The following is a 16,134-nucleotide window of genomic DNA, read 5'->3' as shown; positions in this document are numbered from 1 at the left end:
GTAATTAAACTATTAAAAAAAATTGTCTTGGTTTAATTCGTTTTTGTGGATGAATTCGAAATTTTTGATCAAAATACTTTTTGCCAATGAATGTAAAATTTTTAACTAGAAAAATTTTTTTTTTTGAGAATAAATGCGAAATTTACGATTTGGAATTTTGTTTTTTGAAACATTTAGATTTTTTAATTTGGAATATTAACGTATCCCAAATTACAGTCATCCTTCAGAAATCAGACAAATGATATTCTTAGTGCTCAGCTGTCAGGTAATACTATCAAAACAAACCAAAGTAAATCATCACCATTAGCTAATTACTGTCATTCTCGACAAGTTGAGCTAATATGATTTGTGAGGTTGGTTCAGAGGCATCTTATTCGTTCAAATATTCCAGGCACTCAAATTGGAATTTCCTCAGAGAGACATGGCTGCAAACACATAGTGATTGGAATTCTATGTATACTCAGTAGAGGAAAAAAGACAACGAAAAGGAAAAAAAAAGCCAGCTCTAAAGGACAGAACGAGCTTTTACAGCAAATGCCTCTAGAGAGACCTTTCCCGATTGCCTTGTCGTAACTCCCAGGAGAATCGCTTGTCACTAACCTCCGAAATACTACGGTAACCACTTCTTGGAACAACACAGATAAGGCTACTAAATCCTGCAATAAACACTGGATGTGTTTTCGCAATGACTACTATTCCTGAAGGATTTATGGCAACCTAAATTCGGAAAGTAAAATTATTAACCTCAAGAGAGCGTTCCACACTTGGGTATTATCAGAAATTTGTACGCATACATGAACTAATCCCAGCTTTCTTCGACGATCAGCAGGACACTAGCATCTGGTGCGAGATTTGGGTACTAATTCAAAAATGTTTCTTATTTCAATTAGTACATATTTAATTTGGTGGTTCATATCAGAAAAGTTACAGTGAGTTGGCAGTTAGTCTGATGAAAATTATCAAAAAATAATGAGCAAATGCCCTGGAAGTGACCTGCGGGTCACTTAAAAGATCTGCAAATGTACTGGTGGCCACTAAAGTGCTCTGGAACTTTTCCCGCGGGCCACTTGCGTAATCGGGAACTGAACCGCTAGTCACTTCAGTGCTTCGAAACCATTCTACGTGTTACTTAAGTGCTTTGGAACTGTGCTGCGAGTTACTGAAGTAAACCGTAAATACGTCGCGGGCCACTTTTATAATCTGGAACTACATCGTGGGTCACTGACTCAAGTGGTCCGTGAAAAAAAAATGTACCGCCCATTTCATTTTTACAAAATTAGGTTCGAGAACGAGAGCCACGTCAGATGACTCCCAGGGTCACATTTGGCCCGCGGTTCATGGGGATGAGCATGTTTTACCTAACAGATCACGGTTGTGGTCCATTTCTTCAATTGTTACTGTTTCATACAGCCTCTGGAAACTGTATACTTGATTATGTCAATAACGATTTAATTTCTTATTTATTAATCAACCTGTTTACCAGGTTCTTAACAGTGCATTTCCCGATACACACTCCGAAGATCTTCTTCGATAAGCCTTCGGGAGTGCAATGCTTTTTTTCCTCGTGCAATCTCGGTATTTTAATCTATAAGTAAATAAAAATTCCGATTTAAATTTTTTTTCTCTCTCTAGATATTTCAAAGAAGTCGCACAGTCAGCTAGAACAAGTATTGGAGATAACGTCGACGATTTCTTAGGGTGCGTTAACATTCCAGTTGAGGTAAATTGGTTTCCTTTTATCTTTCCTAATTATCTCACTTTCAGCATAATTACCTTCCTTTTTATACTAGGATCAATACAAAAAAAAATCCATTCCCTCCACCGTTATTGAAATTCAAATTACCATTGACAAAAGCTATCTCAAGGACGGTAATTCAAAAATCTTCAATGCTTACATAGAGAATTGCTTCATCTATTTTTAAAATCAATAATTTACCTCCAATATGTAATGCATTCGTACGTATGATAGATGTCTATGTTAGGGTAAATGTGATAAATTTGTTACTTTTATCAGCGAATATATATAATACCCAAGTTTCGTTGCCAAATTTCATAAATTTTTATAAATTAATCACTTTTACCGGCGATTATGCATAATAATCAAGTGTCGTCGGTAAATTTGATAAATACTTGAATTTATCGCCTCTATCTGTGATTATTCATAATACCCTATTATAGTTAGTGAATTTGAAGTTTGATAAATTTATCACTTTTACTGGGAACATGTATAATACCCAGACGGTGTTGGTAAATTTGATAAATACTTGTAATTTATTGAATTTATCTATGATTACGCATATTCCAAATGAGTCTGGTAAGTGTGGTGAATATAGTCAGACCCCCGATATAATGATAGCAAATTTTATTATCATAACCCGATATAATGATGCAATAAATGATTGAATTAGCGTGTATAGTACTATATCCTCATGTAGTACGATTTATCATGTTTATTAACAACACAACACTTGGGTATTATGCATAATCACCAGTAAAAGTGATATTTGTTTAGTACTTGATAAATTTACTAACGACACTTGGGTGCTATACATGAATGAATGAACGCCAGAACTTTGCCACTGGACTTATCCCGTTACCGAGATCTCTTCCAGCCCAGCTTCGTGGCAGAGTCTGAAACACTTTATTTTGTGTCAAAAAAAAACCATACAAAATTTTTACAACATATTTTCCCCGGACAATTGGGTTTGGGTGAAATGCGTAATCACCGGTAAAAAGTGATTAAATTAGAGAAATTTATCAAACCAAGAATACCAAAATGCTTGGCGGTCATGCATTATAACCGGTTATCACGTATAATAAACGCATTTATCACATTTATCGTATCATCTACATACCTTCCTTCTTTTGCCATTCTCGTACAGGAAGTGTCGTCGGCAGGCGTAGATAGATGGTTCAAGCTGCAGGGCCGAAGCCATCGATCCAACATCCAAGGGAAAATCAGACTGAAGCTGCAACTGGGTACCAGGGAGGACAGAGGGATGGCTACCGGAGAAGACAATTGGAGAGAAGTGGTTGAGCACCAAGAGCTGATTGGTGTCTTCGTGGAACATGAACTACGAATGCACCAGGTGATGGATACGTCGGTGCTAATCTTTTCCATTTCTCACATAGTTATTCCTAAATTATAGCAATCGAAAATTGATAGGATAACGCTATATTATTTACAGGCTTCCCAAACTGTTTTCACAGCGGATATCTCTATCCGTTGTCTTTAGAAACCCTACTTGCAATAACAAAAAGTTTTCAAATGACATGCAGTTACTTGAAAAATCTCAAAATAAGTTTGACAGGCCGTTCACATAAAAGAAAATAAAGAAATGAACATTTTCAACAGTCCCGTGGGCTATGCTACCACATCCAATAAGTGAAATGTAAATGCAGCTTTGAGAAGTAACTTACAAAAAAAAATTCATATATATTTTAGAATGCAATATTAATGGATGTATTTGGCTTTGAAGTTTCCAGAATCTGTCACCAATGATTCAAAGTATGTTTCTTAAACTTTTAAACGCAAATTAGATTCAAAGTTGTAAAATTTCTGTAATTGTCACAAAAGTGTAATTATTCCTATGAACTGTGAATGAAAAAATGAAATGATTGAGTTCATTATATTTGTGTACAGTCCCCCCGAAACTTAAAAATGGTAACTTTTGAAGCAAAAAATACTTTGCAAAAAACAATGATTTCATACAGATTATATCTCGAAAAATATTGCTCTTAAAAATATGAGGGTTTTTTTTTTGAAAATGGCTTTTCAGAGCTGGATCTACATTTTAATGATTGGATGTTTTAGCACGCGTGGAATGTATATCTATGGGACTCCGCCTCCTGAACCCGTCTCTCGTATGTCCCGCGCTCCGTATTTCCCGAGTGGTGCAGTGGTAAGATGCTCGTCAACCAGCATAAAGTTGTCGTCTGGTTCGCTGTTGGAAATAGAACATAGGTAACAGTTTATTTCCCTAAACGAACCCGAGGCGATCACTGATTGATGGCACCTTCATTTCTGACCTGACTCGATTGGTAGTAACTTGCCGTAAGGGGATATGACCAGAGTCAGTGTGCGGTAAAGTGATAGTCTCTTGTATGCCGGTTGAGCGCTCTACCACTAAGATATACGAGTAGATGGAATATTTCCTTTTTGGAGTGTGTATATGTTGCGATGGACGGCGATAGCGGTCAACTCATGGTTCGTAAATGACATCAAAGTTACCAGATGGCAACATCTACATGTCGCTATCTGTATCCTTGCTGTCGTCGTCCATCACACGGTGCCATTCAGCATATACACTCACAAAAGAAAGAAATAGTCTAACTGCTCGTATAGGTTAGTGGTAGATCACTCGTCCGGCATACGAGAAACTAGGATTTGAGTCCCTGTGGGGGCAGAGTTGAATTTTTCTTTCCAAAAAAAAATCGGCATCTCCATATATAAACAAATTTCAGTATTTCTTGTCCAACACAGTCTTGCAATTTGATAACGATAACTTATATGGCAAAAATTAGTCTGATTCAACCTTAGCTTGATCACAACTAGTTGATCACATACACCGATGTCCTGATAACTTTAAACGAATTTTTCCCATGATACGATATCTATCCGTTCCGTACTTTCCGAAAGTGATAACATTACCATAATTATAACATTATCTGTGATTCTAACGGCGTCTAGTATTGCGTTGGTTGCGTCTTTCATGCACGGTTTAGTTATGTATAGCCTCTTTCAAAAGTAATTTCGTCAGCATATCAAATCTTATATCCTAATGGAAATAACAATATTCTCTGAAATAAAATCTGAAAATTTTCAAAAAGTCCAAGAAATTTGTGGTTCACCCTGTATACATACGTTACCATTAACGTAAATACGCTTAAGTATAACAAGTGCATTAAAGGCATTTCACACATACGTGTGGAACCATTTCCAATAACAGCGCCAATTTGTCGGAATCAAGGTAAAATACAACTGTTTTGACGACTATCCGAAAATTTATTTCTATTATAAGACAAATGTGACCTTAATCACTGGGTAATCTCCGGTCTAGCAATCGTTCCCCGTAATTTATTCCCGCTTTTAACATATTTTCTGTTTAATGTTACTAGAATCTCATTTGTTGCTAATGGAATTTCCTATCGATGGGCTAATTTCTCTTAGAACGGAACGCTCTTATTGATCCTACTAACCGCGTCTGGCATTTGTTTGAACAGCTAAATGAAATACGTGCAGCTCGATTCGAAAATCTTCGTGTAAAATTCTGCATTTACATTCTTATTATCCCCTCTAAATTTGTGTTTTAAAAGATGACACAGATTTTCAATTTAGTTTTAAACCTGCGAACTGGATAATTAGCCACTTCAGACTCCCTTTTATGTATTGCGATAAAATTATATGAATGTTTTATTCGAATTTTAATTTTTAGGTTAATAAGTATTGAATATTCATATAATACTGCCAAAATAAAATTACGTTTTCGAGAAAAGTATTTATGTACTTTTCAGGGAACAAGTCCCTTTTTGAAAATACAGTTGAGTCCGCTGATAATGTAATCGGAGCTCAAGAAATATCGGTTATAACGAACTTTTTTCCGCCCAAGTGAACCTGCAATATAAAAATAATCTTCAAAATATCGCTTGTAAAGAATTACCACTATGTGACAGTTCGACAGACAACTTATAGCAGTGGTTCTTCTTGAACTTTTTCCATTAAACAGGAACACACCAATATCTGCAGCATGCCTCTGACATAGGTGAACCCCCCTAAAATCCGCGACGCCCTTTCTGAGAATCACTGACTTCAGTATATGGGTACAATATTTTATTCAAACCCACTTAAATATCATTATTATTTACTGACACATATGAATAATTTTCATCTTGAGTGTTTATTTCAATTTTTATTAATTCATTTAATTTTATCATTATGTTAATGTTCATCATTATGTGTAAGTATCACTTGTTACATCTTCGCGAACCATATGCTGTTTTAATTGGATTCCTCCCACTGATCTCGGGTATTTATCGTGTGTATGTTATAACGAATATCGGATATTGCGAATGTTTTTCATGTTCTCGTGTAACTTCGTTATATCCGGGCTCGACTGTATCAACTTTCAATCATATTCACAGATAGATTACCATATATTACCATATTGAAAGATAGAAAATACACACACTTACCGCACAGGTCTTAATCAAGGCTCCCTATGGACCTCTCTATGGTCCTTTTAGAGATTATAGAAAGTCCGTTATAGCTTGGATGAAAAAACAATGAACTTATAAATATTATGGTCTAGACCAGTGATTCTCGAACTGTTGTAACCTACAGCTTCTTTAGAATTATCATCGTTCATCCGTGGCTCCCTAGAACCGTCTAGAGAAGAACTACTTTAAATCACTGAACGTGCTAAATCACAATACGCCAACTTTTCGCGACGAACACTTCGAGAACCAGACCAGACCAGACCAGAATTAAAGTTTTACCCCCATTCCCAGCTCCGTATGGGCTGACTGTGGGCCATTACAAACGGGCCATGAAGGGCCTATGAAGAATGAAAGAAACTTGTGGTGTAGTTTGTGTGTGTGTGAAAAGTGGAAGAAAGAAGAAAAACAAGCATGACAAAAATTGGGAGGAATGGTCCTGGTCGGTCGCTGCTAAAAAATTTAAGCCCAGGGATTTAGTCGTGTAAAATGCCGTCACAACTCTTTCATCTAAGGAGAAAAAATTTAACATACATGATTATTGAACAGTGGTCAAGTACATGCGAATGCAAATTTATATGACAAGCTCCATCAATCAACAGTTAGGCATGATCAAAAAATTATTTCAGACAGTCCACCAACACTGTACAAAAAAAAAAATTTCATATAAAACCTTCATTAAACTGTATGTTCACAGAGAGTAAGCAGGTCACACAAATACACTTCAAACCAGCTCAGTTCACCAGGATGGATTTTTTTTTTCCTTTTTATTATTTTGATTTAAATGCGGTTAAATATGGTTAAATAGGTGCCAGAACCAAATGCAAATATCAAAGGGGTAATATATAAAAAAAACATAAAAGAGAAGAAAGTAAATATGTGAAAATAAATAGGTGCCGATTTGTCAGTATTATGTACATAGTATATTCGTTATCTCTCATTCTCCCATTGGAGATGAAAGATTTGTTGGGGCCTACGATAGTTCTTTCTCCTTGCCGAAATACGTGGAGTTGGGGCACGATGGTAGTCAACAATGTCATGCTGGTATTCTGAATCTGCCATGTTATCAAATTGTGTTCTATTGAGTTCTTTGATGTGTGAAAAAATGTGTGGGATACTTCGAGAACCAGTGCTGTAGACTGTGACCTTTATTGGAAGAATTACATCGGACCTAGTTCTACTAATGGCGAGTTCTAAACCAACACAGGCGGGGAATGGAAGAATTTCTATGGAAATCCTACTTTCTGATCAGAGAGGTAGATGGCGTTCACACAGTTAGTACTCCCAACTAAATCTTATTGTATAGAAGAAATCCAATTGCTTGCAACAGATAGCGGCACAGCTCTAAAAAGCCTCACCTTACGTAAAATATCGGCCAATAATTCCCAGTCCATGTAGTCGCAGCTCTGTTGGCCAGTCAAATAATTGTCTGGAACCACCAGTGTTAATGGAGCTGATCTTCCGGTTGTGGGATTATGTTACATTTGTTAACAAATAGTTAAGATAATTTCTCACAATTTAAACAGCATGCGGTTAATAAGTTTTAATGTCTTTTTACGTTATCATGATATAATTTCCATGCACTTTGTAATTACAAATTCGATTATTGCAGGGTGCTACGTACGAATGGGCCGGAGACTTATCACAACAGGCACTCACAATTCTGCACCAGCATGCTATACAAGGTGATATCACAGAGTTACAGCAGTCCATGTGGTATGTGTGGTTTCTATACAGTGCTGCTGTGACTTTTTCATGCATTATTTTCAATACCATAAGTTGCCAAAGCACTTTGGGCGCCCGTAAGAATAAACACTATTTTGGATTACAGCGAGACATTTTAAATAAGTTAATTTGCATACTGTATGCCGAAGGTGGAGGACACATTGTTTAATTTTTCAAAATATTGGAATCTATTTTTGTTTCTTTACACTAAACACATGAATAGGACCCAAAGACTCATTTCAATTAATAACAGAGGTGTGCACTTTATGAAAGGAATTATGTGGCATTTTGTTTGAAATGCAAAGAGTACCTTTAAACTGCTTTTTTGCTAAAGTTCACTTTTGTTATCTGGTACCCTTTACCCCTTATCAGATCCAGATATAACCACCTCTTCCTTGAAACAAAGTGGCGGAACCACGAACTGGTTGAAAGTGAGAATGCAGATAAACAGGGTGATTACTTAATTCCCCCCTTGCCGCAATTTAGTGTTGAACTTTGATCCTAGAGGCATCCTTCCAATTGGGGAAAAATATCAGATACGTCATTCATGTTGCAAGAGACTGTATAGTTGTTAATTAAAAACTATTAACTTTTTATATAAGGACATCCTTTCCTCAAAAGCTCAATTACAAAATTATCTCTGTCTCTCCTGAGGCAAAAAAAAACAAACCATTCCACGTTTCCGAGTGCAAAAGCAATATCACAGAGATATTGAAATTCAACCATCGGAGGAAAGTTGGGAAAGAACAGCATAAATAAAGGAAAGAAGCGTTGTCCGTTAGTTTTTTTTTTTGTTTTGCTTTTTTTGTTTTTCATATCCAATTTCTCAATTCAAATATCTCAGCCAATATTGCACCAAGAGAGAAGTTAATTTTATTTTTATTTCAATAACTATATACAACCGTCAACAACATGAATGACGTACCTGAGTTCTACACTTTATTTGGATACTTTTTCTAAGTAGACGTATATCCCTAGGATGGATTAAAAGTTCACCAGTAAAACGTGGCAAGGGGAATTAAGTAATCACGTGATTGTGGTGGACGTATTTCGTTGAAACTTGGTATATACGCTATATGGGTCATGGGGGAAAAACTGCATTATAGACAATTAAATTTCCCGTCACCAGGTGTATAAGTGGCGCTTGAAGAATAAGAAATACAAACTGCAAACATAAAACTTCATTTAATAACAGCATTTTTTCAATATGCGCTCACATCAGCATCAATCACCTCTTCAAATTTGTGTTGAGGCCCTAAAAGGTATTCCCGTCAGGAGTGTCCTTTACTAAGAACAGCAGCAAGGCATTTCCGCCCTACGAGAACATGAATGTTCAGAGACTACTGTCTTAATGAAAGATGGTGCTGCACCAGCAGCTCCTAGAGATAGAAGGCCTCCGCAGTCTGCTTGTGACGTCAGTAAGTAGTCCGTTTTCCCCCAGAATATTCAGGGAAAAAAATTCCCTGCTCGTGCCAGTATCATCGTTGTGAGGAAAAGAAATTATCTCGGGCTCAAAATTGGTGATTTCTATGCCCCACATACAATCACTATGTGGTATTTGTAAGGCAATTAGGAAGAATACGCCAAAATAAAAAAAGAAACGAAATAGGATGCTGTGTTTCAAAATGTGGCAAACTTGCTAATTATTCTGAATGACGGTTATGGCAAACAGTGCAGGGGGCCTTCTATCTCTAGGAGGTGCTGGCTGCACCCCATATTAGTGGAAAAATAATGAAACTGCTTCGTGCTCACTTTGGAGAAGTTTTATGAATGCTTGGCCTCCTTGTTTTCTGGACTCGAATTCCTGTGTCTTCTGGTTGTGTGGAATCCCTGAAAGATCGTGTCTATGGAGGAAACACGCGGACTCTGTCAGAATTGAAAGCAACAATAAAGCCGGTCGTCCAATGGCAGCTACCACGAGCGGAAACAAGTCGCGTGTATGCGCAAGACCACCATCGCGGTATTGCACATACAACCGAATTGTTTTCGCTCCAGTGCACAACCGTCCTAACACCCTAGGTTGCTGCAATTCTTCAAGAAACGCCTTCGTTTTACTTCTGAACATGCTAAAACGCGTTTTGAAAGTTTTCATGGATGCATAGGTGTCGCGTACATGTGACTACTACTACTACATAACCTAATATGCATCAAGATGCGTACATATATGGGATGCTCAAGATGTGCGTGCCCTTCCCCCCAAGCCGACCAAAAATTAGAGAAAATTATATTTCTGTGAAAAATTAAAATATATGGAAATAAAATACCCTTCGTATATGTCACATTAACCAATTTCTGTTGATTTAAATGCTTTTTAACTGATAACTCAGTTTTTCGGGCCCTCTTCCTACACAGATCGACCCGATTAATATCCCTGCACATGCGACCACAGAATGTGAGCCCCAAAACCCAACAAATTTTGTTAAAGTAAGAATTGACGAATTCCTTTTGCCATATAAATATATGTTTATAGTTATCTTTCATATTTTATTTCTGATAAAGTATATATGTAAAGCTACGAAGCAATATAAATAAGTATTTAAAAAAAATTTTAAAGTAAAACTCGTTGTTCTTTAAATTTCACTGAAAAAACCCAAACCATACCGGATATTTCTAAATTACTTACAAACTTACCAATAGAGGACACTACCATTTTGCGATGGAATTCAGTATACTATGCACGGATTTTCCAGGCATGCCCGAAATTCGGGAACGCTCTGATGTCTGTATCGGATGGGGTGCGTGGCGCGTCTGGTAATAAAAGTAAAAAAAGTACGCTGTGCACGATGGTGAACGTGATCGCATTGAGACTAGTGGTTTCTGAATACCCTTTCCTTCTTTCAAACCGAGCACGACTCAATTCTATCGCCACGAGTAATTTACTAGCGAGCGATTTGCGCGTCGGGAATGCGTGTACTTAACAGTCTCAGTACGCGTTTAGTATTATGTCTGATTTGTCAGAGCTCTCATGTATATTTAAAATTGTGAGTGAAGTGTAATGATTAAATATTTGTGCCGTTGTAGGTCTGTTGCTCTCTGTGGCGAGACATCTTAAAGAGGAGATCGATCCACCAACGCCAACTATAGCAGAAGGTCGCCGCGTGAAGTCAGCACCTCCTAGAGATAGAAGGCCACTGCACTGTTTGCCATAAACGTCATTCAGACTACCTAGCAAGTTTGCCACGTTTTGAAACACAGCATCCTATTTCGTTTCTTCTTATTTTGGCGTAGAATCTTCCTGATCGGCTCACAAATACCGCATAGTGATTGGATGTGGGGCATAGAAATCGCCCATTCTGAGCACGATCATTTCTTTTCCCCACAACGATGATACTGGCATGAGCAAGGAATTTTTTTTCCCTGAATATTCTGAGGGAAAACGGACTACTTACTGACGTCACGAACAGCGTGGAGGGGCCTTCAATTTCTAGGAGGTGCTGGCGAAACTCGTGACATCACTTAAGAACGTCATCTCACCTACAGCCATTGGATATACTACAAAAAAGGGTGAAGATGGCGCATGCGTTGGCTTCCTATACCAAGCCTGTTTGTACCCATTGGCCATTGGCCAGCGACGTTCGGAGCCGCTGTAGTGGTCGAGTGGTGATAGTGATGGACTCGCATCGCGGGGACCCGGATTTGAGCCCCACTGTCGCCAAAGTGGTGGTCGGCTGAAGTTGGTTATTCTATGGTTCCCCAGTTCAAGGCGCAAATGCGAGCTGATCTCCCCGTTAGGTTTCGCCACAGAGAGCAACAGACCTACAAATAGTACAAATATTCAGTCATTACACTTCAATCACTTCACTTACAGAAACACAGATGGCAACACTGAAAAATTAAACACAACACTAGATTCGCACTCAGACCGTTAGGAACACACACTTACACTTCCGGCACAACTCACTCGGCAGTAAATCCCATGGAGTCGTGCTCGGTTTGAAAGAAAGAAGGTGACGTTGAGAGGAGGCCTTCTGCTATAGATGGTGTTAGATCAGTTCGCGTCTTCAAGTTGGGAACTACAGAAAACTAAATTCAGCCGACAACCTCTGTGGCGCCTGTGTGATTCAAAACCTGGTCCTCGCAATGCGAGTCCATCCCTATAACCACTTCAGCACCACAGCGTCAGATTTCTGATGTTACACTCGTGTGCAAAGAGAATTTGCACATTTGTGTCTATTTTCACAAAAAGTACTGAACCAAAAGTACTAATAATGCCACCGAAGAAGTATGCAAATATTCAGTGTCGAATACGTAAGCGTACACGTGCATGGTGGTGGAGCTGTGACCACGGAGGGGATGATAAGGGCACGAGGTGTTTTCCATGATTCGTGTGCTCGTACTCCTTGGCGACATTCGCTGTGTTTCTCGCAAGAGTTTGGTAAATTTTATAAGCTATCGGGTCAAATGAGTAGCTACAAACGTACAGATAACGGAATGAGATGGAAAATCGTCGGTGGATTGGAGGCAGGGCAATCACAAGTGCAGGTGTCTACAGAGCTCGATGTTACGCCCAGTGTCGCCTGCAATTTGTGGAAACAGTTTCAGGACACCAGATCCATATCAAGAAGACCTGGACAAGGTCGTCGAAGAGGATCGTTATTTGGCCCTTTCGGCGCGGTGTCACAGGACTGTTACAGCATCACAGCTCTCACGTGAGCTGTGATGCTGCCACTGGAACTCGCGTTTCACGGTTTACTGTTGCCCGAAGGCTTCATTAGAGAGGGCATTATACCAGAAGACCAGCTGTTTGCGTCCAGATAACTGCAGCACACCAGAAAGCGCGTTTAGCATGGTGCAGACAGCATCCGCCTTGGACCAGACTTCAGTGGAGCACCGTGCTTTTCACAGATTAGTCGAGATTCAGCCTGGACACTGATTCTCGACGTACACTCACTGGAGAGAGTCTGGTACCCAATGCCATCCCTCCCACATCAGGGAAATGGACCATTATGGTGGTTGAGGTGTCATGGTCTTATCACCTAGAACCAGATAGAGAGCCTTCCAATCCTGTTAGGAAATCTACTTGAATAAGACGTCGAGTACACCCAGACAGTGGGCCTCATACATCTGTTTACAAAGGAGGAAGAACAGAGTAGTCGAGTCAGATGATTCACGCGGGCTTATCTAGAAGCTGATTGCAGGTAGCAATTTCTGACGAATGTCTGTTGGACCGATTCAAACCACGTGGTGCAGCGATTAGATTAACCCAGCAGCAGATTGAATCAGAATCAATGAATAAAAAGTGTCAATGAAAATCCCTGAAGAGAATCTGATCAAATTTTATCAAGAAATATTCTCGATTTTAACGATTATGTGACTTATAACCTGTGATTTGTAGTTGTGGTTTTTAAATACCTCACTCACCATTTTTCAATCATAAATTTAATACTTGTTTACTGGCGATGTGAGTACTGACACCTGCCCGTGTACATATATCTTCTTCGAGTTCAAATAAATGGTTAGGTTCCCCGGAGGCACTCGAGCCGAATGGGCAATGTTGTTATAACCGAGTGTGGCAGAATCTGGGTGTCTCCGTGTTCCAACACATAATTACTGTATAAACGGCGATAATATGTAATCGTATAAAAAGTTATTTTTTTTACTTTTAATAACTTAACCACTATTTGAAAAATGAATGAAGTATCTTAAGTGTGCACGTTATTTAGATATTTTTTTCTAATTTGAAGTATGCCTCTAGTATCAATGGTTTTAAAAAGTCTTGACACAGAAACACAAAAATCTTCACTCATCACACTTCATTCATGGTTTAAAAAATAGATGGCAGCACTCTAAGAATCATTACACAGAAACAAATTTCACGTCAGGTTCATAACACATACACTCACATTCCAACATGTGTCAATTCTCCAGAGGTTCCGCAGAGGAATATGGACAAGATGCATGTGTGTGATTTGGTAGGAGTATAATATCAAAGGGTTCGCGAGTAATTTGAGCAAAGGGGACTTAGCTATGCACATCTTAAAATGAAAATCCATATTCCGTAGTTTCGAAAATTTGCAGAATTTCAATAAAAAAAAGCAAAACCGTAAAAGTCTGCACGTACTCACCTTATCTGATCCGGAACTTGGGCACGAATTCGCGAGACTCTCCTGAGAGAGGTGTGGAAGGGAAGAAGACATCAGACCTTTCTATGAAATATGTATCCGAAGAAAGGGATTTGCCTTCAATCCACTTTGCGAAGACCTTACGGTTTTACAAAGAAAAATACTCCCCACACACACACACAGTAATACAAAAAATTTTGCCCATTTCTCTTTTAGGAATTTCGATCAGAGCTCACAGTAGGACGTGAAACGCTTTTTCTTTTGGTGTGTTAAGTCGGTATTATGTTCGAAAATTGGAGACTTGCCGACTTTCTGCCTGAAATATCTTTTTCGGGTTCTTTGTGACGTGTGATGTTTTATGATTGTGACGAGAATAATATAGATATCCCCACTTGTTATTGAATACAATGGTTGAGGGGAGAAAAACTAAGCAAAGAGGGAGGTTTAAAGTTGATATTATTTGAGGATTAAGAAGAATAGAATGAAATGGTATCGGACGAAATATATTTGAATATATCGATATATTTTAAGTCAAGTTTTGTGAGAGTAATCGTAGAGTCACTATGTCACTTGTATTCTCCCATCATTTTTACTGTCCCTACTTTTTACCAAACTGTCCCTTGTTTTGCCGGTATTTTAAATGAAGCTTATAAAGCCCCGTTTACAGTCCCGTTCACATGTGCAATAAAACATCCCGGGAAGTTCCCGGTAACGGGGATTTTCGCTACAGACCATTCACATGACGTTTAGTTCATGCCAGTAATCTCCCTCTTCTTTCGGAAGTCGCCACTGGTTACGTGGATTGAACGGAAGTGGTTGATTCAAGATGGCTGACGACATGGCAGCTTGTAGTAGTTTTCGTGGCGCAAAGGATTATGGGAGAGAAGGCCGGTGTTGATCACCAATCCACCCCAAGAAAGGTGGGCTTTTTTTTATGACCTTCTCGCCCACCTTTTTTTCCCCTAGGAATGGAAAAAAGTTGCCATGCCCCCCCCCCCCGGTAATTATCACCAAAGTGACCCCCAATCTTAGACATGTGAACGGGGCTTACATGTGCAAGATTGGGTCGCTTATCACCTGCATGACAACTTTTTTTCCCTTATGGGGGAAAAAAGGGGGGATGATAATCCGTCAAAACAATCCCATCTTTGTTGCGGAATAATGGTGGGTGTCTCTGACCTCTAGTCCCATAATCCTTCGTGCCGCGAAAACTACTGCAAGGTCCTTCGTCAGCCATCTTGAACCGACCACTTCCATTTAACTCACGTAACCAGTGATGACTTCCGGAAAGAGGGGGGGGGGGATACCATAAACTAAACGCCATGTAAACGGGTTGAAGTGAAAATCCCCGTTACGGATAAATTCCCAGGATATTTTATTGCTCAAATGTAAACGGGGCTTAAGTTTTTGTTGTTGCTTGAAAGTGTTAGGCATTTTCATTTCATCTTGGCCCTGGCCAGTAAAGAGAAATACTCGTGTAGCCCACGACCGGTAACAAAACCATTTTAGTGGTATGCATACATGAACTGGTTAAACATCCTTATTACAGACATTGCGAATTGGGTAGCTGATTGTGAGTTCAGCTGCAACTAGAAACGAAGATTTAAACTGTTACCCGGGGCAAGTATCCCTTTTGGCGCCTTCCCCCCAACTGCTACATTTGAACAATCGAAAGCTAAATTTGGTGTAATTTCCTAGTCCAACGCTCCTCTAGTGTATAATAACAGTGCATTTGCAGATTGCAGAAACGTCAAATTTAGATACCCTTGCTGTTTTGTCAAATTTAGAGACTCTTCATGACTTATCAAATTTAGAGATTTTTTGCTGACATCAAATTGAAAGATTTGTTGTTGTCAAGTTAAGAGACTCTCGCTGACTTACCGAGTTCAAGTTTAGAGACTTTCGCTGACTTATGGAATTCACAGACTCTCGCTGATTGCCAAGTTTAGAGACCCTTGCTGACTTGCCAAATTCAACTTTGGAGACCCTTGCAGATATGTCAAATTCAAGTTTGTATATCCTTGCTGACTTGTCAAGTTCAAGTTTGTATATCCTTGCTGACTTGTCAAGTTCAAGTTTGTATATCCTTGCTGACTTGTCAAGTTCAAGTTTGTATATCCTTGCTGACTTGTCA

At 38.9% G+C, this 16,134-nt stretch overlaps 1 protein-coding gene across 1 annotated transcript in view; it reads left to right on the top strand.

Annotated features, from left to right (window-relative positions):
* LOC149064380 (BAI1-associated protein 3-like) overlaps positions 1 to 16,134 on the top strand; it is a 462,395-nt gene that overhangs the window by 211,949 nt on the left and 234,312 nt on the right. Inside the window, exons 9-11 of the mRNA XM_089254699.1 lie at positions 1,633 to 1,720; positions 2,883 to 3,089; positions 7,826 to 7,929. Of these exons, the coding sequence (XP_089110825.1) occupies positions 1,633 to 1,720; positions 2,883 to 3,089; positions 7,826 to 7,929 (399 nt within the window). The remainder of the gene's footprint in view (positions 1 to 1,632; positions 1,721 to 2,882; positions 3,090 to 7,825; positions 7,930 to 16,134) is intronic.

This window comes from Pholcus phalangioides, unplaced genomic scaffold, assembly GCF_987345545.1.
Source record: "Pholcus phalangioides strain wild (caught in Gottingen) unplaced genomic scaffold, Ppha-v1.0 ptg000042l_1, whole genome shotgun sequence".
Taxonomy (NCBI): domain Eukaryota; kingdom Metazoa; phylum Arthropoda; class Arachnida; order Araneae; family Pholcidae; genus Pholcus; species Pholcus phalangioides.
This window is presented reverse-complemented; position numbering and strand designations above follow the sequence as displayed.